This window comes from Anopheles aquasalis, chromosome X, assembly GCF_943734665.1.
Source record: "Anopheles aquasalis chromosome X, idAnoAquaMG_Q_19, whole genome shotgun sequence".
Lineage (NCBI taxonomy): Eukaryota > Metazoa > Arthropoda > Insecta > Diptera > Culicidae > Anopheles > Anopheles aquasalis.
The window spans coordinates 4,165,499-4,190,442 of NC_064876.1; the positions used below are offsets into that span (position 1 = coordinate 4,165,499).

The following is a 24,944-nucleotide window of genomic DNA, read 5'->3' on the forward strand; positions in this document are numbered from 1 at the left end:
AGATTAGCGGGATTTTTTTTTATTAAATTTTTCTTTACTATTTATTAAATTTTTCTTTACTAATAACCTTTTCTCAGACGCCAGGAGGAGATCACGGCCGAGCGCGAGGAGATCGATCGACAGAAGAAGTTGTTGATGAAGAAGCGGCCTACCAACAGCGAGGGTGGCCGTAAGCGCAACCAGAGCAACAATAGTGGCAACAGCAGCAACAGCAACACCTCGATTGGCGCAACGGCCACGGGTGGTGGGGCCGGCGTAGTGGTGGTGGGTGGCTCCGGTCTCGGAGGGAGCGGTACGGGTGGCAGTGGCGGAGTGTCTGGTGCCAGCGGTGCAGCTACTACCAATAGCAGTGGCGTGAGCAGTAGCAGCAGCACAGTCAGCAGCGGATCGTCAGCGTTGCACAACGGGAATGACAATAGCACCTTTCTTAAGCCGGACCCGGTTGTCAGCAGCGGCTCGTCGTTCACACTGCAGGAGTACTATGAGTGCGACGAGATACTGAAGCTACGCCAGAACGCGCTCAAGAAGGAGGACGCAGATCTGCAGCTCGAGATGGAGAAGCTGGAACGGGAGCGCAATCTGCACATCCGGGAGCTCAAGAGAATACACAATGAGGATCAGGTAGGGTTGCTGCTGTTTCCCGAAAGCGAAGAGGAGGCACACCACCAGTCTCGATCGGACTCGATGACGGTGGTAGAACCTAAACCACCTCACTCATGCAAAATCCTTCTTTCCCGCGTTTTTGCTTGCTGTGATTGGCGTCTGGCCTGGATCCCAACAGTCGCGGTTCAACAATCATCCAGTGCTTAACGAGCGCTACCTGCTGTTAATGCTGCTCGGCAAGGGTGGCTTCTCTGAGGTGCACAAGGCGTTCGATCTGAAGGAGCAACGCTACGTCGCGTGTAAGGTGCACCAGCTGAACAAGGACTGGAAAGAGGACAAAAAAGCCAACTACATCAAGTGAGTAAAGCCAGAGGGAGGGGTTGCACTCTCGTCTCTACGCGGTGTGCTGGTCGAAGCAAAATTGCATCAGCTTCCTGTGCCACGATCTTTTACCGCCTTTGCCTTTCGCTCCCCCAGGCACGCGTTACGAGAGTACAATATCCACAAAGCACTCGACCATCCACGTGTGGTAAAGCTGTACGATGTATTTGAGATCGATGCCAACTCATTTTGTACCGTTCTCGAGTATTGTGACGGGCATGATCTCGACTTCTATCTGAAGCAGCACAAGACGATTCCAGAGAAGGAGGCGCGCTCGATCATCATGCAGGTAAGTGTGGTGTGCACCCTCACAGATCCGACAGCTACGGTGATATTGATATACATTAGCCCTGATCGAAACGCCATGTATGTTTTATTTTTTTTTTGACAAACTTATCTCTCTCTCTCTCTCTGGTAGGTTGTGTCAGCATTGAAGTATCTGAACGAGATCAAACCACCGATCATACACTACGACCTGAAGCCAGGCAACATTCTGCTGACCGAGGGTAACGTGTGCGGTGAGATCAAGATTACCGATTTTGGCCTGTCAAAGGTTATGGACGAAGAAAACTATAACCCGGACCACGGTATGGATCTCACATCACAAGGTGCTGGAACTTATTGGTGAGCGAACCGAGACGTCAATTTTATGAGAAGGAGGTGGTGAGGGTTGGAGAAGACGGGCTGCTTAGAATGGATGAGTTAGAATGAGAGAAAACAGCAAACATGAACGTGGTTGAAGAATCCGGCATGCTTGTTGCTATTGCTTGAAAACGCTTCGAGCCCCCTCTCATATTGTAGCTCAGTTGGCTAGCTGTCCGGAGCTAATTTATGGTTTTGTTTTTTTTCCTCTCTCTTTATCCTCTTCTGGATTGCCACCAAACGATGTGTGTATGCAGGTATTTGCCACCGGAATGCTTCGTGGTCGGCAAGAACCCGCCGAAGATCTCGTCTAAGGTGGACGTCTGGAGCGTTGGCGTTATTTTCTACCAGTGCTTGTACGGTAAAAAGCCGTTCGGCCACAACCAATCGCAGGCCACCATCCTCGAGGAAAACACGATCCTAAAAGCAACGGAAGTGCAGTTCGCTAATAAACCGACAGTCTCGAATGAAGCCAAGGTAGGTGCAACAGGCCAACAGCGAACCCGGGCGTCCGAGAAACGGGCGCGGCACGGCAACATCAAGTACAGGATGGCAACGTCGAAGTGATACACCTAAACTATGTCACAGCACTACACTTACTATTTAATTAGTTGAATTCAAATCTTTCGCCTTTGTTTTTGATTACGGGCAGTAGTCGTTTTTGGAAACCATGACAAGCGGCACGCACGACTTCGTTCGGCATTTTGTCCCATATCTTCACCAAATGATTTTAAAAAGAGTTCAAACTCATATGAATTATGTTTCCTAGTTTTCCTAGCATGTATTCCCATATGCTTAAGCCCACTGGCTTCAAATCTGGAGACGCTGCGTGCCATTCCGGTGAGCTTATAAAACATGGCAAATTTTGCGCCTAGCGTGCTCGCACAATCAATTCCTTATGTGCTGGTCCTAAACCATATTGGAAACAAAAATCATTTTTAACGTATAGTCTCTTCGCACAAGGAATCAATTTAACCTTGAAAACGATCTCCAAATATTTTGTTTTTTGTTATTTTTACGCCGTTATCGACGAATAACAGGGGTAGTTTCCCTTTTAAATGATATTGCTCCCCAGACCGTCACAGTTGAGGCATTTTGGTACCTCTCGGCAGTTGTTTCATTGGCTGGTATATCACAAAGACTTATACCATAAACAAGATCATTTTTCTTATTCAAAGTTGCCTCCAAAGTAGACAATTATTCGTCTGAAAAAATTGTGTTGTGAGCAGCGGGCCTCTTCAGGAACATGCGCGATCTGGCAACCCTATCGGTCACATTTTTGCGAGACAACCCGTGATTACTCTGCATCTGTAAAGGACTATATTCAAGGTCCTTTTTAAATATGTTAGCATGCAGTTTTGATTAATTTTCATAGCACGCACCATTTTTCTTGCCGAGCATTCCGGATTTCATCGTTTACGCTCCTCGACCGCCTTAATTATCGTTGGAGTGCGTGCAGTCCGTGTTTCGCTAGGTTTTACGTTTCAGGGACAACCGTACCACTATCTTTGAATCGTTTGATAGTTTTTGATTTAGGTTTTGAAGATGTAACATCTTAATTTGGTCTCTAATTGAATCCGTTTGAATTTTCTAGAAAACAAAACCCAATTTCAGCAGTAACCAGATCACTCTTTCAAATAAAAAAACACAGATCTGATCTATAGCTGTCATAGTTGCTAGAGGGTGCACTAGACTAAGTGTATCACTTCGACGTTGCCACCCTGTACACTTTAAATCCCCCGTTCCTTGTTTTCCTCATCCTTTTTGCTTTCTTACGCTCTCACTCACGATCTCTCTCTCTCTCTCTCTTTTATCAGAGCTTTATTCGTGGATGCCTGGCCTACCGGAAGGAGGACAGGATGGATGTGTTCGCGTTGGCCAAACACGAGTATCTGCAACCGCCGGTGTCAAAACACAATCGCTCATCGAACCAGCAGAACCAGCATGCTGGAGTGAATGCTAGCACCAATAGTGGAGCCGGTGCTGGCGGTGGAACTGGTGCCGGCGGTGGCGGTGGTGGCGGATCCGGTGGATCGGGTGGAGCGGGCGGGAACCCTGCCGGTCAGCAGACTTCCTTCTCGACCGGCATGTTCGGCAACATGAACCAATCTAGCTCGTCTTAGCTGTCCTTCCGTAGCGGCGGCGTCGTGAGCAATAAGCGTTCCGGTACCGGCAGCGTATCCTCCTTTCCCTTCGCTCATGCACGCTCGCGCACGGCAGGCACTGGGGGCACTACACCTCCTTCGCCACCAACACCATTACTAGCCACTACATCGGGCATTGTTAACGATCCTGCGACTCCCTTGCTGCCTCCTGCGGGGCAACGGACAACTTCCTCGTCGGTCCTGCTTCTACCGTGTAGTAGCGGGGCAGAGATAAGCGGTATGAAGCATAGAATCACCAGCAGCAGCACTACCACAGCCATTACCAGTAATAAGGCAGCAGTTGTGACCACGGCAAGGGCAAGTATTTTGAGCGAAACAGCACTGAATATGTCAGCAGAGACGGACGATCGACGGTCGCTGGTGGGCCGGGCGATCCGAAACGGCATCGGCGGTGGAGGCGCATGGTCGAAGAACGCGGCCAAAAAGAAAAGTATTATCTTGAAACCATCACCGCTGCAACAGCAACAGCACCAGCACCAGCTGTTGCAGTGTATTAGCGCTGGCAGCAACAAATCACTGGTCACCGTACGTCAAACCGAAACCGAAGCCGGCCAGCAAGTGAACCAACAACTACCACTGCAATCGTCGGCCATCGGGCAACGGCAGCTGCTACAAGAACAGTACAAACATCAGCAGCAGCAACAGCAGCAGAATCCTCTGGGCAGTACAACCCATCTGTTTAACCAACCTGTTGCGGTGCCGCCCACCAAGCCACAACAGCGCACGTACCAGCACCGGCACCAGCTTCTGTTGCTGCGAAAGGCGGTTGCTGTCAATGGGGTGGTTGCACCAGCGGCTTGCCAAGCGACCGTAGTTTGCACTGCTACCCCCACCACTGTATCGACTCTGGTGGCCTCCACATCGTCTTCATCGTCCTCGTCGTCCACGTCTGAGTCATCGTCGGTATCCGCCAAGTCCACTGTACCATTGACGCACACCAGCCCCCTAACGACTAACAATAACACCAATAGCACTAGCGTGCGCGCAGCATGCCGACCGATGAATGGAGCTTAAAGCTGCCTTCGAGCTGTGTACCTATGGAGCGCTGTCAAGCTGTGCAGCCGTACACCGTCGTCTCTACTTTTGCGTGACAAAACATGCCCGTTGATTTCTCAACACCATCAGCGTCTGATGTTGTGCGCGTCGACAGCAAGCTGCAATTCTCAACCAACCAATAACATTCCTACTCTCCACGACGGTCCGTTCCACGCGCAGGTGCGCGCGCCAGCAGTGCTTGCATTCGAATTCACAGTCGAATCTTGACTAGATGGCAGAAGATGAAAACAAATGAAAATCGAAACAGAGAGATAACAAAGGGGAACAGGAACTGCAAGCAAATTGACAAAGTGTGTGAGAGAGACAGAGAGAATGGTGTTTGGCTAAACTAATCGCAAAAGTCTGTACAGTACATGATGAGCGGATATGTACATAGTTTATGCTTTTGAGGAATCGATCGTTTGATAGTCAATAGAGGTTACACCGCGGTTTAGGTTTTAGTTGTTTAGACTGTAATATGAATTCCTGGACTGTGCAGATGAATGTGTGCTGTAGCGTGCATTAGCCAACATAACATTTGTCTCGTTGGGCGCAATACTTTCACAATTTGTTGATATCATTTGATTCCTTGTGATGGATTCAAACGCAGCGAAGAGGGCTTGATATGGTATGCCTTTCCCCATTGAATGTCAACGCTGACATCATACAAGTAACGCATGTATACTTTAGTTTAAACACTTTTTGCACTGATTTTCAATAATTTGAACTTGAACAAGCAGGCCTGGCTGGCTGCCGGTTTATGCCTTATAATTTGTAAGTTTACCATTTCTTAATCCATCTGACCAGTCGTTGAGGAAAGGGACGGGGGTGGGATGTGGTTCTTTTTTTGTATTTCCTGAATTGCTAAACGCCGCATTGTTGTTTTGTGGTGAGAGATGCAACAAATGAGCGAAGGAGAACAGCAAAAGACGGTATATGAAATGAAGCGAAAAAGCGATGATTGCCTTCTTGAATTCACAAAACACTTGACGGGAGGTGTGTTTACCCTTCTTTTTTTGGTCCTTTTGAATTAAATCACAAGTGCTGCGGCTTATGATGTAAACGGGCACACAGCACAGATAAATCGAACGAAAGTTGAAAATTAAGGTGAACGGAGCAGCAATTGCTCGTTCTGCATCCCGTGACTTAGGCTGCCCTTGGACCTTGTTTAATAGAAGCGTCTGCAAGGTAAGCGGACAAAGCAAGATAATTAGAAGTTTGAAATGTTTGTCGAAATGGGGCGCGAAGGCCCTAGAATGTGGTAGTATACACACTAGATAATAGAGTTTGTAAAAATTGATAAACGATAATAAAGGAGCGTTAAGAAGGGGCAAACACTGTAAACATCTCATAATAACAAATTGGCCCACCCGCAGCATCCCCCCTAAACAATAAAAGGATACAGAAGAACACGCACTCGCGTGCACACACACCCACGCGCATACACACTATAACTGATGCAGGGCATGAATTGTAGAATCACTGTGTATTTGAATTGGAAAATGAAGTAGTAGAAATGATTTGTACCAGGACCAGGAATCAGCTCTAGATACTGTCGGCAAAAGGGGATCACAAAACAATTACAAGCGTGTGGGCGCGAATGTTAGTATTCATGCCTATTCGAGGACAGTGGCAGAGTAAACAGCAAACTGTGAAATGTACATATGATTTCCTGCAGGGTTTTTTTTTCAGTTTTGTTACCGTGCGCCTACACTATCGGTATTATTGGCAAGAGAAAACGAGTTTCTGGCGTCAAGCAGGCAAGCAATAGTTCCCTAATGTGTTGCGCCGTCTTCACACACAGCAATTTGTTTGCTTTTGGCAGCGAATGAAAACGCGAAGCCGTAGTTCGCCCCCCCCCCCCCCGTTAAATTCGGGTGTTCTTTTACGACCGCCCTACCTCTGTCCTTCCACTCTTCTCTTCATTCTAGTACTTTCCATGAACGCATAACCGTGCCGTCGTCCTGTGCGTAATTGTAAAAACGTGAAGCAAACAGTTTAAAGCAATTGTTTCCATTATTTTTAGTTTCAGTGAAACAAAAGCTTGATAGAGTGCAAAAAGTGTTGTATTAATTTCGGATGTTCTATTTAATGGGGCTATTTATTTTCGGAGCTTTCCGCTTACCATATTTTCGTAAGCGTTTGGTAGTTGCAGCAGTTCAAGGTAATTTCTCAAAAACAGATTTTCTCTCCTGTGGCAACTGTTATCGGTAGTAACAGGTGATTAACATAGTATTTGCTGTCGTCTTTTTCATACCGTTAGTTAGGTTGAACTCAAACAATTTTTTTTAATTGTAATATCGAGAGAATGTATGATTTGGGTGACGAAAATGCTCATGAGACAGTTATGCGTTTATAGGCAGTGCTCCCCTCAACCATTCCCAACCTCACTCCCGAGCGGAAAGGGTTTAGAAAGCTGTCTTATTAATGGCAAGGATGGTGAGATTATTTTTACGGAACACGCCTTCAGTAAAAAATACTTCGGCTACGGGGGGGAATGTTCGTTTTTGGTACTCTTCAAGATAATGATGATAAGAGAGAAGAGAGAGAGAGAGAGAGAGAGAGAGAAAGGAAGAAAGAATTAAAGAAAAAGAATAAGTGTGTGCGCGTGAGTGTGTATGTGTGTGTATGTATGTGTGTGTTTGTGTGTATATGTGAATGCAAAGCAACACAGTGGCTAGAGGATGCGTCCACATGATTTACGTAAAAATACAGCAGAAAAGATAAATGTACGCTCATTTACTAGTAAATAAATTATCAAAGTTAGTGGTTATATCCAAACAAGCACGTTAGCGCACATACATACACACGCAGAAATGTGGAAAATGGAATGAAAATAAACCAAAAAATTAGATGAACAGAAAACTGAGCCTCGTCCCCTCCCCTGTCCTGTAGTAGACGAACAACCCGACATGTAGTAAGAAAAAGTGAAAAATGGAAAAGTGTGCAAGGAAAAGAAAAGAGCAGGAGGAAAACGACACACACACACATACATACACACATACACACACACTCAAAAACACAACGCGCAAGGGGAAAAAGAAGGCAGGCAAATGGTAACAAAATACTGAAAATAATAATAAAGATAAATAATTATAATAAATTATTTAAGATATGACAAGAAAAACTCTTCTATGTGTAATAATTGAAGTAAAAAATAAATATTAAAACAAAACCATAACCTTAGACTATTTTCCCTAGCAAGTTTGTTGGCGCAATTTACTTTGCTTAACAGCAAACCCCTCGTGGGTCTTGCTGGAAGATTGAGCTGCCCCGCTACTTCTCCATCGAGTGCGCCAGGCGCCCATCCCAGCCTGTTTAACTTGACGTTATACAGAGAGTCTTTATGATACAAATCCTTTTCCGCTTTTATGTGGTTTACGAAAGGCAATGCTATCTTACTTTGTCATTCAGTTGTTCGCATATATTTAGTGAGGCGGTAAGGTAACCAAACCGTGTTTATTCGAATAAATACTACACAGACTTGTGTTGTTGTTTCGTGGCTGCGCAGCGCGCGAAGCACGCTCTCCATAAAGTTATGCTTTACGATCGAGTTGCTTCCTTTCTTCGTCCTTCATTGCTCGCGAAAAAAGGGAAAGAAATCATAATGCTGCGTGCCACAGGATGATCGGTGGGTGGCCTACACTTGGAAGGCGTACAACCAGGTAGGATGGGAAAGAAAAACGCTCTAGAACCGTTGCAATCCTGCGGAAAATGCTTGGAATTGGATCAAAATTATTTTCGCGCAGGCTCAAAAACGGCAGCAAAACCGACAAAACCGGCAGCAAACCGAAATTCTACTAGGGGAACATACTACCAGCGCAGGTGGATGCGTTTTTTCTTTGGCGGCAGCGCCATCTAGTGGGAACAGGTTAGGTGCCTGAGATAGGTTGGTGTCTCGGATAGATTTTCGAGCATCCTGTTCAGCGCCATCTAGTGATAACAGGTTAGGTGTCTAAGGCAGGTTGGTGTCTCGGATAGATATTCGACCACCACTAGATGGCGCTCATTCCAAGCGTGCAGCCGCATCCACCTGCGCTGGTAGTATGTTCCCCTAGTAGAAATCCGGTTTGCTCCCGGTTTTGCCGGTTTTTCTGCCGTTTTTGAGTCTGCGCGAAAATAATTTTGATCCATTTCCAAGCATTTTCCGCAGGATTGCAACGGTTCTAGGGCGCTTTTCTTTCCCATCCTACCTGGTTGTACGCCTTCCAAGTGTAGGCCACCCACTGATGATCCTGTAGCACGCAGCATTATGATTTCTTTCGAGCGCATTCTTCGATCCTGCGCGCGGAAAAGAGTTGAGCGGGTTTTCCGCTGGATTTTAACGGTTCTAGAGCGCTTTTCTTTCCCATCCTACCTGGTTGTACGCCTTCCAAGTGTAGGCCACCCACCGATGACGCTGTAGCACGCAGCATTATGATTTCTTTCGAGCGCATTCTTCGATCCTGCGCGCGGAAAAGAGTTGAGCGGCTTTTCCGCTGGATTTCAACGATTCTAGGGCGTTTTTCTTTCCCATCCTACCTGGTTGTACGCCTTCCAAGTGTAGGCCACCCACTGATGATCCTGTAGCACGCAGCATTATGATTTCTTTCGATCGCATTCTTCGATCCTGCGCGCGGAAAAGAGTTGAGCGGGTTTTCCGCTGGATTTCAACGGTTCTAGAGCGCTTTTCTTTTCCATCCTACCTGGTTGTACGCCTTCCAAGTGTAGATCACCCACTGATGATCCTGTAGCACGCAGATTTATGCTTTCTTTCGAGCGCAATCTTCGATCCTGCGTGCATCCGGTGCTAGGACGCATAGACAACGCATATCAGGTGTTTAACTTAGTTTTTATCGTTTATCGTGGCTTCAAAATTAAAGGAATGGTTACAGCAATCAAAATACCGCGCCACTGGCTGGCCGCTCATCATTTTAAATTTGCCCCCCCCCCGCAAAATGCCCTTTTCAGGCACCAAAATTCGGTTCGAAAGGTATTTGATTTGCACTTCAAACATTTATCAGCCGAAACAGCGCATGTTTCAGCGCTGAACATTCTCCGGGTGTGCCCGCAGGTTTTTGCAGCTTTCCGCGAATACTGCCACCACGGATAGCACGGAGTTATCCTGCTGCAGGTGAATCATTCGCTGCTGCTTACGCCGTTCATTCCCCCCCCCCCCCCCACCCGCACAGCACAGAGATCAAACACACGCGCAGCGTATCGGGGCCCGCTGAAGCGGTGGTGGTGGTTCGGTGGTTGCGATAAGCGATAGCGCATTTAGCGCGTAGTCGAGTCGCGCTGACACTACTGATTAGATAACGTGTACCGGCGTGGCACTCGCCGGGGGACCGAAACACGCGGACCGCGCTAGCCAGGCAGTGCTAGTGGTCCGCTGGTTGCCCCAGTTTCTTACTCGCATTCCATCGCAGCACAAAACGCTTGCACAAACCGTGACGACGGCGAGCGACGACTCAGCAGCGACGACGGAAAAGGGAACGGCCGCTCGCGGTGAGTCATGAGCACGAGCGGTAAGACGGCGCGGAACGGGAGGGTGCAGTTCACCAAAACATCCTGTTACCTGTGCAGCGAGTGGCTAAGCGATGAGGAGGTCGAGGTGAGTGAGGCTGTCGAGCAACACAGCACTCTGCAACAGCACTGCTGATGGCTGATCATGGCATCATGATTGACGCAACAGGAACACCTGCAACAGTGCAGCCGCTCGCTGGAGACGTGCCCCGAGGGCTGCGGGCTGCTAGTGCTGCGGAAGGATCTGGCCGCCCACCGGAACCGCTGCACCGATGGTTTCACCGAGCCGCCCACCATCGCAGGCACGGGCGGTTTGGGTACCGCCCTGACACCAGCACCAGCACCAGCACCGGTGCCACCGGGGCAATCGACGCCCTCGCGTAGCTCGCTGGATGGAGACGGAGTGGAGGCGCTGCTGCACGAGCTGCGCCTCGTACAGCACACGCTCGGCGAGGAGGTCCACTACCGGGCGGATCTGCTGGAACGCACCGTACGGTTGGGGCAGCGGCTCGAGCTGGCCAACCAGTGGACGATCAAGGTGAACGACGCCCTGGTTTCGCTCAACAAGCTCGTGAACGGCGAAATCGAACGGAGGAACGTGGCCATCCACGGCATTGAGCAGCGCCAGAAGGTAAGCCGCGTTCCCATTGCGCCCTAGAAGCCCTGCAAGAAATCCAAACGTTTACTTTTTATCAAAATTAACGACATTCGAATCGAGGAAACACTCCCCTGGCTTAAGGCGGGGCAGAAAAGGGATCATTTTTGACGACTGTGACGCAACCGTTCAACTTACTGTTTTGAAGTGAAGTGCATGTTAAACTGCAACTATTGAAGAAGAGTTAGTCCTATTTTGGGGAAGATTTATTAGAAACTTTATCGATGGCATTGAATTTATTAAGGAGCGTCTGCGGAACGGTACATCCTCCGGTGCCCCTTCGTAGATGCGTGATGGGTCATCAGAAAAATGCAAATCAATATTTTTTTTTTGATTGATTATAAGTTTATCCAGGTAGCCCCGTTGAGTTTTTGTTCAATTTCCAACTTTTCGATTCGAGGCAGATTTTTGAATTTGAAAAAAGTGATACTTTTGAGGATTTTTCCAAAAACAAAAGAGCTTTACATAATTACCATACTACCATTTTTTTTTAATGAAAACTCGACGAGGCTACCTTGGAAAGAGTGTACAGATTATATTTAAAAAATTTTAAATCAATCAGTCCAATAGTTTTTACGATACTGGATGGGCACCGGGCACGGTTTGCCAAAAATCTATCACTTGTTCAGTTTTTCTTCGATTGATCCAAACATTTTACACAATGTTCTTGAAAGGATTTCAGGAATTCCCCTTACTTTGGTGAGCTAATCATGTCTCGCAACACCGAAGAAATGCAGTACGAAGTGGTAGTGAATGCAGTGAAAATTTCCTAGAACGTAGAATTTTCGTTTCTACATGATAACCAACTGAAAAATGCAAAAAAAAAACCCCAGGTTAAAGTGCTTAATACATTTGTGAGAGTTTTCTTTCAAAGGCAAAACGTTTAACTCGTTCTATAGATTAATTTAAGCAAAAACAGACAAAGGAAAAAGCCAGAACCAATAGACATGTTTGTTTGTTTCGTGCCAGTACAAAGTGTTGTGTACTGTTCTCGTACCAAACCACTACTAAATTAAGATCCGTACGCTCATGATCTGTGCATGCGATTGACCACACCAGAACTGATCAACGAGAAGACTGGCGTTTTCCGTTCGATTAACGGGCGATGTAGAACGAACACACGCGTTTTGTGATGGTTTGTGGGAAACATCGAGAGCTCGTTCGATGCATCCAACGCACGAATGTAGTGCAAAACGAGGCACCAAGTGGATGGCACCCATTTTTGGCTCGCTATCAAAATCCATCAACGGTAAAAGACACCAATTTTACGCCCAATGATTGCATGAGCCGATGCTTTGAAGGAATCACTTGACCGACGAACCACGCTGGTTAATCCATTTGGCTTTCCCTTTTTGTCCCGCCCGACGACAGCTGTTGGAATCCTGGCAGCGTACCATCATGAGCACCACCGATTGGACCGGACCGTCGACCGCGAATCGTGGCAATCGGGCGCTGGGGGCCCGTGCCGAGCAGGAAACGGACACCGTCGCCTCCGCTGGGACGCCAACAGACGGGCCACCATCGCTAGCTGCCCGCCGCTGGAGTGCGATCGCAGCGGGGGTGCTGGCACGGGGCACGTTGCTCCGTGGCGCCAACCCGGACGAGCAGCTGGTGGCGCAGCTGGTCGAGGAGCAATCGAAAACGTCGTGCCGGGTACAGGAAGCACTCCAGCAAACGTTCGACGCGACCGACCGGCTCGACCGGCTCGAGCGCCAGGTGGAGCGGTACCGGCGCGAAACCTACTACACCAAGCAGCGGCTGGATGACCTGCAGACGCAGCTGCTACACGAGGCGAACCTGCGGACGCTCGGTGCCACCGACGGTCGGATCGTGTGGCGGATCGGTGACTTCGAGCAGCGGTTCGCCGACTCCCGCCAGCAGGACATCATGATGAAGGGTCCACTCTTCACCAACCAACCGTTCGGCTACGTGCTGCAGGTGAGTGCCAGCCCGCCAGCCAGCCAGCGCGCCAGCCAGCCAAAAGTCACTCCCACCTGTTCTCTTTCTTTGCCAGCTCGAGGTAAGCCTGTACGGTATCGGTACCTGGCGCGGCCGGAACGTGCTGGTTGGGCTGACCGTGCTGAACGGACCGAACGATCCGCTGCTCGAGTGGCCCTGCCGGCTACCGGGGACGGTCACGCTGCGTGATCAACCGGATGGTGGCGCCGCCGCCACAGCCCGTGACTTCAGCAAACCGATCCTGGCCAAACGGCAGTCGCAGCACTACACGCGCCAACAGTTCGTCTACATACCGCACGAGACGCTCCGGTCGCAGCACTACATCCGCGACGATGCCATCTTCCTGGAGGTGGTGCTCGATCGTGCGATCACCGAGTCACCATCCGATGCACCGCCACCGTCACCATCAACGTCAGCAGCAGCACCAACAGCAGCATCAAACTGAAACCAACATTCAACGAAAATTTACATCAATCAGCATCATCGTCACTATCCGTTTTTTGGTTTTTTTTTTTTTATTTGAATTTGTTGTTGATTGTATTTCGGTTGGAATCGATAAAGCTTTTTTTCTTCCTTTATTACGCCTGTGTTAAAGTGTTTAAGGTGTGACGTTAGGGGGTGGTGAGTGGTAGAGGAGTGGTGGAGGGAGAGGGGGGGGGGCGGAGGAGGAAAAAGGAAACGTGGCCAAAGGCTGAGCTGCACGGTCCTAGGTGCGTTTGTACCGTCGTGGTTTTAGTATTTCAGAACGGGTGAGAACGGTGGGAGGAAACACACGTGAGACGAAGGAAGAGAGAGAGAGAGAGAGAGTGAGTGAGTGAGAGATGATAAAATGGGGGAACAAAAAATAGAGCAAGGGATTGATGGTGGTTCTTACGCATCTTGTAAATATATGTGGATTCGTTTTATGTATATAGCTCTACACATGTATATATATATATATATATATATAGCTATATATGTGTTTTTCTGTGGGTTGTGTAAGTTTTTCTTTTTCATATATGTATATATATATATATATATAAGGTGATAAAATAGTAGTATATTCGATCAAAAGGCTCGTTTTTCAAATATTGGTGTGATGAATTGAAACTGGTTTTTTTTGCTAGCTACTGTCACGAGTATAATATAGGATCTCTATGATCTACTAAACTGCTAACGGGGTAAAATGACACACGTTTCCTTGTGTGTGCGTGTGCACGTGTGTGTGTGTGAGAGAGAGAGAGAGAGAGAGAGAGAGAGAAAGAGAATTTGGTTTGTGATATCCTGGACCAGGAGCGATTTACACCTCAGCTGTGCGCCCGCAATGTTGCCATTGCATTGCTGTACCTGCTAGTCCACGCACACCCACCCACCCACAGCTGACTATCGATGTAGATATGCTAGTACAGATAATGGGTGCTAACGGTGGTGGTTGGTTCCGTCGGGAAGGTCGCGTAAAACGGGTTGATTGGGTGGGTGCGCTGTGTGCGCTAGCTGAGTTGTGTAGGGTTGGTGGGGCCACAGTACCCCCGTCGGGTAGAAGTTCCTGTTCAAAAAGGCAACAGCTGCACCTGCCTTGCGTGTGTTTCACATGCACCGTCGGTGTCGGTGTCCGTTAGTCTACGATGTTACCAGATACGTTTAAAATACGTTGTTTTGTTTGTTTGTTTGTTTGTTTGTTTGTGTTCCCCTAATAATTTGTACGTGTAAATTGATATTGAGATAAGTGTGTGATAAGTATATGTGTATGTGTATATATATATATACGTATGTGTGTATGTATGTGTTGATGTGTGTGTGTGTTTGTATATCTATATCAATATCTCTCTCTCTCTCTCTCTCCATATATGTATAACGCTTCCTTTTTTCTTGATCCTTTTATCTAAACTAGCTTGCCATAGCTCGCACACGGTGCTGAGTGGTTGTGCTGTCATACCTGTATGTCCTACCGTAAAGCCTATGGACGAGTGTCCTTCCACCAATAACCTTCCTCCAATAATAATCACATCCACCCATCACCGAACGGAAAACACGAAACACAACAAAAACGAAAAAAAAAACCGCACAACACAAAAGCGGCGCAAAATTCGTTGAGCTCTGCGGTGTGTGCGTGTGTCTCTGGTCGCCGGATTAACCGCTACCGGGGGGGGGGGGGGGGGAGGGGGGAGGGGGAGGGGTTCTAGTATGGAGCCAGGCCGAACTCGATGCCCGTCCGCCCACGGGACTTTCGAGATGGGTTCGAGTTCGAGCGGTGTGCAATAAGCGCATCAGTATGGGTGCGTGTGCGTGCGGCAGCGTGTGTGTGGGATGGGGGTTGGGTGGGGTTCTTAGGCGCCCAGCATCCGCTTGACCGAGTAGCCCGGTATGGCGTAGAAGAAGAGGAGCAAAAGCAGCGCCAGCCCGAGTATGACGAGCCCTTTGATGATCTTCCACTTGTAGTTGTGCCAGATGATGTACCGGACCGATTTGAGTGGGTTGAGAAACCACATGAAAGACGCATCCGGCCGACTGCGAAAGGAGGGGGAAAAAAAGAGCGTTGTAGATGGGTGCTCCCCAAAGAAATGCGGGGGTGGGGGGCGGGTGGGTGGCCTGGATGGCACCTGATACTCACTTGGGCTTCTCGAGCGGATCGGGCTCGTTGCGCCCGTAGCCGGCCGGGTTCTTTTCGGCCTCGTCACGCGTCAGCAGGTGTATCTCGGCCTCGACCTTGCCGGTCAGCTCCATCTCGTCGTTTTCCTTCTTGATGAAGAACGGCCACCAGCCGCGGACGCGCTTCTGCTTGAAGATGTTGACCGTCGGCACGTTGTCGGTGCGGAGCATGTCGAGCGTGCAGAGCTTGGAAGACTTGGCGCCGCGCGGGAACCGGTTCAGGTTGAGCGAGATCGCCCCGAGGAAGTCGTCGGCGGAGAAGTGGTCCGCGTCCCACACCTGCAGCTCGAGCCGGGCCGGCATCTTCACCTCCGTCTCGTCCCAGCTGAACAGTGACTCCTTGCGCGACAGCACGATCCGCTCCTCGGCCGCGAGGTAGTCGAACGGGAAGATGAAGCGCCAGTTGAAGTTCCCCTCGCCGGTCAGCGACCGGTAGTGGATGTCGGTCGCCTGCGCATCCTGCGGTCCCTTCAGCCACCCCTTCACGTAGATGTCCGACATCTTCTCGCCGGTGAAGAACGCATCGTCCTCCAGCACCACGTCGTCCGTGTTCCAGATGATGACGCGCAGCTCGTACGAGCGGGGCTTCCGGGGCGAGATGTCGACCGGTGGCCCGGGCAGCGGCATATCCATCGGGAACAGGTCGACCCACATCTCCAGCTTGCCCTGCTCGATGCCCGGCTTGTCCGCGTTGTACAGGGACCGCGACTCGATGTGCTCCGGTACGATCTGTTGGCAACCACCGGAGAACAAATCAAATCGATGGTATCCGCGTGTACGCAACACTCCTTGTGTTAACGCACTTGCATGTTGAAACTAGCAAGTGTTTGAAAAATGTCTGGCTTCGGTAATTTCTGGCCAAAAAAGGCACATTTTTTGTGTGACGCAACCCTTCAACCATTTATGTTTTGTAGTGAATGGTATGTTAAACTGCAACTTGTGAAGAAGATTTAGTGCTCTTTTGGGGAAGATTTATCAAACAATTCATCCATGGCAACAAATTTAGGAAGGTGCGTCTGCGAAAAGGTACTTTTTCCGCTGGCCATCGTAGCTGCGCGATGGGTCGTAAGAAAAATCATTGATTAATCCGTCACTGTTACGAACGCGCAACACTCAGCTCAGCTAGCTTAGGGAAACGAAATTGTAACTAATGAATTAAATTGTTACAATTTCTAGTGGCTTGAATCATAAGGGCGTCGCGCATGCACGCACAGCGCGACGATAGCCCAGCATAACGTTAACACTCCAGCATAGTCACCAAGTAAAGTCGCTACTTTGTGCATTTTAACATAGACCTTCTGTTTCGCTCTTACTAATTCGGTAAAGGGGACTAAAATCTGTATATAAACGGAACAAAATTTGAATAAAATCATCGCTTTCACTTGAGATCACATCAAGAGAACTTGTTCTTTCGATCAAGAGGAAGGATCCCGTGGCGACCGGCAATTGCTGGATTGTATGACCCGCTCCGCCTGGATCCGAAGATTCCGTGGAGATTGGCGATTACTGGATGGTATGACCCGCTCCGCCGAATCGATTCTTAATTTATAAGAGAAAGAACTCTGCTCGGTGGCAGCCAAGGTAAGGCGATCGCGTTATCACGCAAACGCCAGCGACCGTCGCTCCTTCGCGCGGAAGAACGGACGGCCCGAAAATCTACAGCCACCATCAAACTGTGTCTGTCAAAAATCGAAAAATGGGATATTTGGGGCTGCTGCTAGATGAACATATAATCTAGGAAAAGAATATTGATTTGCATATTTCAGATGACCCACCCATACGGCTCCGATGGGCCGAATGTAGAGGGTGAGGCAAAAAACAACTGCAACAAAGTTCAAACTGCTGCCATTTCTAAACCACTCGTCCGACACCTGGTAGATTTTTCCAGTGATAGCTCATTCTGTTGTTTATTAGCATATAAATACATTTTATTGGGAAATTGTGAAAAAAAAAAAATTTCGTGATGGAATTCAATGGTGTCAATTTTAGTTGGTTTTTATTTGGTAGCAAAACCACAAGTGGGTATCGTTAGAGCCTTCCACCATTTAAATGTGAATTTATCATTTGGATCTCGGACCATAATTCGTTACAGTGATACTGGTAGAGTTGCCAGATACCCTGAAAGTCGATCGCAAAGAACCGCAACATCGAAAAACGATGCTCGAAAAGATATGAAGCAAATTGAAAAAAATCAAGACGCAGCATCACTCAAAATGATGTAGACGAATGAATTTCAGGTCGAATCACCCAACCAATACCTCAAAATGAGCTTTAAATAAACGTCTTTCCAATTCTAAACTGGGCATGGTCTCATACCTTATCAAAAAAAAAAAAAAGTTAGACTCAATAAAGCCAAACAGTTACTTCGCTTGTCCACAAGTGATGAAATTCCGAACTTGGTTTGCTTTGATGAGAAACCATTCGTTGTTCAGTGGTTTGTAAACGAAACAAATGATGCGGTTTAGTTGCCAGGGAAGTCAGCTAATGATTTACACCCTCGGCTGGCCACCATGACGCATAAGCTGGGTTTGATAATGGGTTGAGATGTGATAACATGCCATTTTTTGCATATTTTTGTTCGATGGATCCGAGATAAATCAACAGATTCATCTGCCAACTCTATTAGATGCTTCATTGTAGTCCTAGGCATGCAAACAATTCATGTGAAAGTCCTGATTGATTGCCACAGGACTCTGTATCTTATTTAAAAGCAATAGCGAGACATGAGATTGGCGAAAAAGGAACGTTTCAAAATTCATTTCCCTGTCTCATTGGCTGTCAATATCTATGGACATAAACAGCGTAGGACTTTTCCGTTTGTGGTGTTTTATAGAGCAAGATTAGAGCTAAAAAATGACATAGTTTTGATCGGCTTGAGCAATTCGCTTCTCCTACAATGAGCCAAAAAAGGCCACAAAGCACCTTGCGGGTAGCGAGCGATGCTTTCTTCTACGGTGTCTCAAGACCACAATTCATCCAAAAAGTAATATACCGAAAAAAACTAAACTGATTTTAAAACTTGAATGAAATTCCCGACACGTTTTGGTTTTACTCAATAAAATTCAATAAATAATAAAAAAGATATGACGTTTAACTGTGTTGCAGTTTTTGTTTTTTGCCTCACCCTGTAGATGTAAACAAATCTTTACAAAAAACCGAACCGAAATGTTTGTTAGTTTAATGGAATATTCACTTGGAAAAATAAAGTGGAATGGTTTCTTTTGTTTTTCACAAAAACTCATAAAAAATTAACCCTTTTCGGGAAACTCAAATGCGTAACTAAACACGCTAAAACGTTACGGCAGTCAGTGTACGGTCCCGCCCCCCTACCTTGCAGCCGACACGCGGCATCTCCTCCCAGCGGTGCAGCACGGCCAGGGCCAGGTGCTCGTCCCGGTACTTGATCGAGGCCGGGTTGCTCCAGGTTTGGATCTCCTCGCCGGTGAACACGAAGCAACACCGGCCAATGTTGACGCGATCCTGGAAATACTGCGGTGGTTCCAGCTTGTTCTCCTTGCACAGCTTCGTCAGTATCTGGGTCGGTTTCATCGGATCGCGCCAGATGTTGTACCCGGAGCTACCAGAACAAAGAAAGAGAGAGAGAGGGCGGAGGGGGGGGGGGGGGGGTGAGTGTCGTCAGTGCCGTAGTCGCCGATGGATGGATGGATGGATCTTACTCTTCGTAGCGGCTAGCGATACCGCACATCGCCCGGTGCTTGCTGTAGAAACGGTTCTCGAGGTCGATTCGCGTCTCACCGATCAGATCGTCCGAACCGACCAGATCCCAGTCGTAGATCTGCACCGTGAGCATCGAGTCCTGCGGGAAGGTCGCCTCGATCTCGAAGCACTTGCCAAACACCGGGTTAAGCTGCTTGCTGACGTAGCAGTCCTTGTCCGAGATGCGCTTCGCGCCGAGCTGCAGCACCACGTACGGGTCCGCCTTCCCGTTCAGGTCCATCGGGTGTAAATCGGTCGCCTTGACGATGTACACGCGCACCAGCACGTGGATGGGATCGTTGAGTGGTAGGGTCGGTGCGAACGCCGGCTCCAGCCCCTTCTCGATCGGCAGCTTGTACACCTTGAGCGCCCCCTTGAAGTAGCCGACGATGCGAGTCTCGTCCTCCGTGCTGTCGCCCGTCTTCTTGCCCCGGTACAGCGGGAACGACAGTAGCCACTCCTTGAACTCCCGGTACTCGGGCAGTGACTCGAGCTCGCACGGATAGATCTGGCAGGTGGCGACGCGTCCGCTCACTCCACCACCACCACCACCACCACCACCACCACCAGCACCAGTGGGTCCTCCGCTACCGTGCGTTCTTCTCGGTGTTGCCTTGGGGCTCAGCTTCGACACTAGCTTGGATGTCCGGACGGTTAGCTTCTTGTTGCCATCGCTGCCACCCATCGCTGCCTGGCTAGCGGACGTTGCGCCCACACAGCCCCCGGACAGCTCACAGGCCGCCGCTCCGGCCACCGCCGTCTGGTGATAGGACGAGGCGTCGAATGGTCGTGTGGCAGCCGACGACAGCTTCATCGATTCGATGAGCCGCTCGTACGAGAGGAAATACTTTGTCCACCAGTCCTTGCTCGACTCGTCGTCGTCGTCACCGTCGCCGTTCTCCGCGTCGAGCGTGTCGTGGTGCTGGTCCAGCAGGTGTTTCTTCTTCTGCTTCTGCTTGGCCCCAGCCTTCCCCAGAAACGGGGTCTTGCTGGTGCCGGTAGTGCCGCCCAGCCCGCCCAAGCACACCGCCGCACCGTACTGTGTGAGGTTCTCGTTCGACCAGGACGCGTTGAGGAGCGCGATCTCGCTGTCGGTCGTCCGGTGCCCGGAACCGTGGTGTGGTTGCGATGTAATCGCCGGTCCTCCTCCTCCGCCTCCCTCGGTCGCACCATCACCGGTGGTTGACGCGTTGCCGGTGGCACCAGCGTCGGGCCGGAGCTGGTGCCGGAGCAGCACGATCTGACCGTGCTGGTTGTAGCGCTTCGGATCCTCCTTCGGGGCGGGCCGGTGCATGTAGCGGTGGATGGAGGTGATCTGGTGCGTCCCGACCAGCGTGTAGCGCCCGAACGACCGGCAATCGACGGCCCGGATCGTGATCGGCGGTGCGTACCGCTCCTCGATCGGCAGCTCGAGGTCGAAGAACTTGAGCATACCGGCAAAGTTGGGATTGCGCTTCGCGTTCTGGATGATGCTCGAGCTGAGGATCTTGCCCGAGCACTCGATGTCAATCCGCGGCTTGTCGACCGTCATGAAGTGGACCCGCTTGAGGTCCCGTAACCCCCAGAACAGCACCTCGATCCGGAAGCGTGCCAGGTTCGGGCGGACCTCACGCGGCACCGGCAGAATGGCGACCGAGGACGGTGCGCCGGTGGCGCCGGCGGTGAGGGTGCCGGTACCGGTGGTCACGTACTTGGGGTCGGACAGGCGCGGCACATCGTCGGAACCGAGCTCGAGCATCTCGAAGGCGGCCAGCAGCTCGCCGGCACTGTCGAGCCCGCGCGTTATCTCGAACCACTCGAGCACCGGCGTGCTGTAGTGGTGCTCTTTCAGCTTGATGCGCGGTTTCGCCAGCGCCCGCCCAATGAACTCCGACTTGCCCACCTTGTCCTGGTCGTAGATGTCGATCACGATCGTCGGCGGATCCTTCCGGATTTCCTCCTTCGCACCGTACAGCACGATCTCGTCGAACAGCAGCAGCTCGTCCCAGGTCGGGCTGAGCGTTTCCTCGATCACCTGCGTCACCTTGCAGTGCTCGGTCACGTAGACCGTCGCGTACGGATCGCTCAACCCGGACGCATCGGAACCGATGAGCGAGCGGGCCTGGTACAGGTGGGCCCGCAGCTGGAACGCGTGCTTCTCGACGTAGTGGATCGTGGTCGGTGCCGGCAGCGTCGCCTTGTCGGCATTCTTCAGCTCGTGCAGCAGCTCGTAGCCGCGCGGCAACCCCGCGTAGAAGTACTTCTTGTGCTTGAGCGTCCCGAGCCACAGGTAAAGGTGCAGCTTGGCCCGCACGTGCCACCCGGCCGGGCCCTCCGCCTGGCGGCCCGGTAGCTTCAGGAAGACGGTCTGCACCTTCCCACACTGGGCGCCCATCTCTTCCTCGAGCGTCGAGTAGATGAGATCGCGGGCACCGAGCCGATGGTACGCGACCCGCTTCCCATTCGCCACCATCCACACGAACACATCCGGGAGGGCGTGCTGCGGATCGTCCACCAGGAACTTGAGCCGCCCGAGGTAGGTCTGCGCCGTCCGGTACCGTTCCCGCATCGAGCTCTTGGTGACGAGGGCCCGCAGGTTGCGCGCCATATTGCCGATCGCTTCCAGTTCGCGCTGGCACAGCTTGATGCGCTCCTTGTCGAGTTTGGTTTTGCCGGTGCCCGGGCCCACCAGTGCACCCTTCGTGATCGTCACGTACCGGCCGCAGCTCGACGCGACCTCCTCCAGCACCGCCCGCAGCCGGACCTCCGCCGTCGGATCTTCGTCCTCCAGCAGCAGGTGCGTCTCGGCCAGGCCCACCTCGAGCCGGTCGGCAATTTTGCCGATCATGTTGCTGTTGTACATGCGGCGGCGCAGATCGGGAAAGGTGCACCGGACGTCCATGCACGGTTTGTAGTCCCAGTACGGCAGGAAGTAGTGGCTCTTGTCGTGCGTGATCGGTTTGCACGCGCTGGTCGTGCTGTTGTACGCGGTCGTATCGATCGACAGCAGCTCCCCACCGTCACCACCACCACCACCACCACCACCGTCGTCGTCCAGTGCGCTCGTTGCGCTCTCGTTGTGCCCGTCCAGCGAGTTGCCCGCGTTACCGATGCTCAGCTCAAAGTAGACCGACCGGTCGCACACCTTCCGGTCCAGCATCGACGCCTCCAGCACGGTCGCGAACAGCACGAACACGTCGCTCTTGCAGTACGACGACTCGCAGATCGGTAGCGTTGGTTCCACCTCCACTGGACAATTGTTTGACAGAGAAGAAAAAAAAAAACGAGACTTCAGAATCGTCTAGACCCTCAGGAAGGAAGCATGATGTTTATGATTGCACAGAAATGCTAACAAATTGCTTGTGAAGGACGAACAGGAGGATGAACAAGGAGCGGGCTGTCTGACGGACACCGTTTGGGGTGGTAGACATTTTTTTTTTTAATGATCAGGGATCGGTGAATCGCTCTTTGTGAACGATTGTTTGTTTCTGCTTTAAACTCATTAAAAATGACTAAAATGACGCCTATTGAAAAGGCCACATTGCTGGTAGTTAAACGGCATTAGTGAGCAGTAGAAAAGTAGACGTTCAGGCCGGTCACTTCGTTCTTACGATGGTTTTGTTTGGTTCTTAAAGTCGGTTGGAATTAAACACCCGTAACCGGTGCCAACGCTGAGATAAAAGAAGAGCAAACATTAAACAAGCACCAAGAACCGTCAAGAGTTTGCGAAGCCTGGAAAAGGATGGGAAACAACAAACGAACAATACTAGGCTAAAGTTTTATCAATTCATGATTAGTTCGATTTGATGGAAAACGATAGATTTTACCACCAGAGAACGTAGCAGATCGACTTATGTAGCTGTTTAACATGCCAATCGAGTCTTAGAAATTGTAAAAAAAAACAGGGATGTATTTTTTGGAGAAATAACAGCATGCTTGGTATACCTACCCTTGGTATGTTTACTAACACCAACAGAACAAAAAGTGGGGTAGGACATTTCCTTCTCTACCCATCGCCATATCCCGGGCTTGCTCGGTTCAGAAATTGATGGCTTTAAATTGATTTCAAGTGTTCGATTGCAAACAACCACAATAGAAAGATTATTGCATTGAGTAAATTGTCCTTTTGCCGTTTTCTGTTAAATAATGTTACAACACAACACAAATTTATAAATAAATAAGTAGCAATACAACGAAATCACGATAGATTACAAATAGAAAAATTCAAACCTATTTGTTCAAGTGAGATCCCATTTGGATGTCCCTTTACCTCTGCACAGGTAAAACTATTCGTATCTAAATCTAAGTATCTTTTACTCACTCGCAGCCCTCCTAGTGGTTGCGTCGATGGAACACGGAAGGCGAAAAACAAATTCTTCACATTCACTATGAAAACTCAATTTGAATGGACAATAAATACCTAAAATTTCAAGCAAAGCTCGAAATACCATATTCAAACGTTATTTGGGGGACTCTTACGTTGAATCGCGGGCATAATAAAACAGGCGATAGAGCGTAACACATGCCCAATCCTTCGGATAAAACTTAATCAAACAGTTTTCAACCGATCCTGGAATCTCTAAGTGTAATTTGGCTAAAACACTCACGACAGGCGCAATCAGAGTTCAACAAATATTTTTGTGGAAAGGTTTGAGATGGTAATCAAGCCAGAAAATAGCCAAATATTCCCATAGAACAACGCTTAATTGCCAAAATCCATGCAGGGAAGCCGTACGAACGATTGCTGACCGAATTTGAACCATGCGGTTTGATGGACGATGAATCTCACGTAAAACTGAATTTTGACAAAAGCTGCAAAAAAAAGGATGCAAAATTGACTTTAGCAATCATAGAGGGAATACGATAGGATGGTTTTAGTTCTTTTACACAGCTCAAAATTGCCCGTAAACTGTTCATTTGGCAAGCGATCTGTTCAGTTGGTGCTTTGAAAACGAATGGTCATTAATTCGTTCGTAGATCGTTTGGTCATTAATTTATAGAGAAACCAACAGGGGACCTAAGCTGCTGTTCTGATCGCCTGAGCGCGCTAGCGAGTGAGTGAAAGATGAAATGATTTTTGACCATGTCCGGCTCCCAACAAAAAAACAAAAAAAACAAAAAACAAAAGCCTTTACCGTTTTTGTCGGTGAACAGCTCGACGTTGTCGGTGATCTCGGTGCGGATGGCGATGAGCAGGCGGGCCCGGTAGCTGACGCCCTCGCCGAGCCCGGTGTTGAGGTTCGAGTGCTGGTCGAGCAGGTTGTAGTCGCGCGTCGAACCGTACAGGTGCACGAACGATGGGCCGTAGGTCGGCAGGAAGCCCTTCTCGCCGTCGTTCGAGATCTGCTTCAGATCGATGTAGTGCGTACCGATGATCGACGGTTTCATCGGGTCGGCGTCGCGCAGCTGAATCTTGATGCGCTGGCACAGCGGCGGAAACATCTCGGTAAAGACGAGCTGCTCATTCCAAACCGGGTTGTATGAGGCCTTCTTCACGTTCGTCTTGCCCTGAGGATCGTGGAAAGGGCGTCAAAAAAAAAAAAAAAAAGGCGCGTTGAAATCGGCTGTGTGCGTTGCCGCCGCGGGTTACGTGTGACTCACCGTGAGACCGGCGAAGGACACTTGCACGTACGGGTTGACCAGATCCTTCGCCTCACCCGTGAACGCCCGCTTCA

General features: G+C 49.6%; 3 protein-coding genes across 4 annotated transcripts in view; 2 read left to right on the top strand and 1 right to left on the bottom strand.

Annotated features, from left to right (window-relative positions):
• LOC126571505 (serine/threonine-protein kinase Warts-like) overlaps nucleotides 1-7,953 on the top strand; it is a 57,085-nt gene extending 49,132 nt beyond the window's left edge. The window contains exons 6-11 of the mRNA XM_050230071.1: nucleotides 78-621; nucleotides 782-960; nucleotides 1,081-1,273; nucleotides 1,403-1,608; nucleotides 1,884-2,103; nucleotides 3,444-7,953. Of these exons, the coding sequence (XP_050086028.1) occupies nucleotides 78-621; nucleotides 782-960; nucleotides 1,081-1,273; nucleotides 1,403-1,608; nucleotides 1,884-2,103; nucleotides 3,444-3,749 (1,648 nt within the window). The 3' untranslated portion in view covers nucleotides 3,750-7,953. The remainder of the gene's footprint in view (nucleotides 1-77; nucleotides 622-781; nucleotides 961-1,080; nucleotides 1,274-1,402; nucleotides 1,609-1,883; nucleotides 2,104-3,443) is intronic.
• Nucleotides 7,954-10,129: 2,176 nt separating this feature from the next.
• On the top strand, nucleotides 10,130-13,481 carry LOC126571396 (uncharacterized). Its single transcript, XM_050229883.1, has 4 exons — nucleotides 10,130-10,419; nucleotides 10,501-10,962; nucleotides 12,358-12,924; nucleotides 13,001-13,481. Exons 1-4 carry the CDS (start codon nucleotides 10,321-10,323, stop codon nucleotides 13,388-13,390), a joined length of 1,518 nt encoding a protein of 505 aa, XP_050085840.1. The 5' UTR covers nucleotides 10,130-10,320; the 3' UTR covers nucleotides 13,391-13,481.
• A 1,619-nt stretch (nucleotides 13,482-15,100) lies between these two features.
• Nucleotides 15,101-24,944, bottom strand: part of LOC126571305 (otoferlin-like) — a 20,565-nt gene continuing 10,721 nt past the window's right edge. For both annotated transcript variants that reach the window (XM_050229684.1, XM_050229692.1), the window contains exons 9-14: nucleotides 24,871-24,944; nucleotides 24,405-24,777; nucleotides 19,251-22,518; nucleotides 18,904-19,150; nucleotides 15,536-16,302; nucleotides 15,101-15,432 (exon numbers count right to left, since the gene is read on the bottom strand). The exon at nucleotides 24,871-24,944 is cut by the window's right edge and continues 113 nt beyond it. In XM_050229684.1, coding sequence (XP_050085641.1) covers nucleotides 15,252-15,432; nucleotides 15,536-16,302; nucleotides 18,904-19,150; nucleotides 19,251-22,518; nucleotides 24,405-24,777; nucleotides 24,871-24,944 — 4,910 coding nt within the window. In that variant the 3' untranslated portion in view covers nucleotides 15,101-15,251. The remainder of the gene's footprint in view (nucleotides 15,433-15,535; nucleotides 16,303-18,903; nucleotides 19,151-19,250; nucleotides 22,519-24,404; nucleotides 24,778-24,870) is intronic.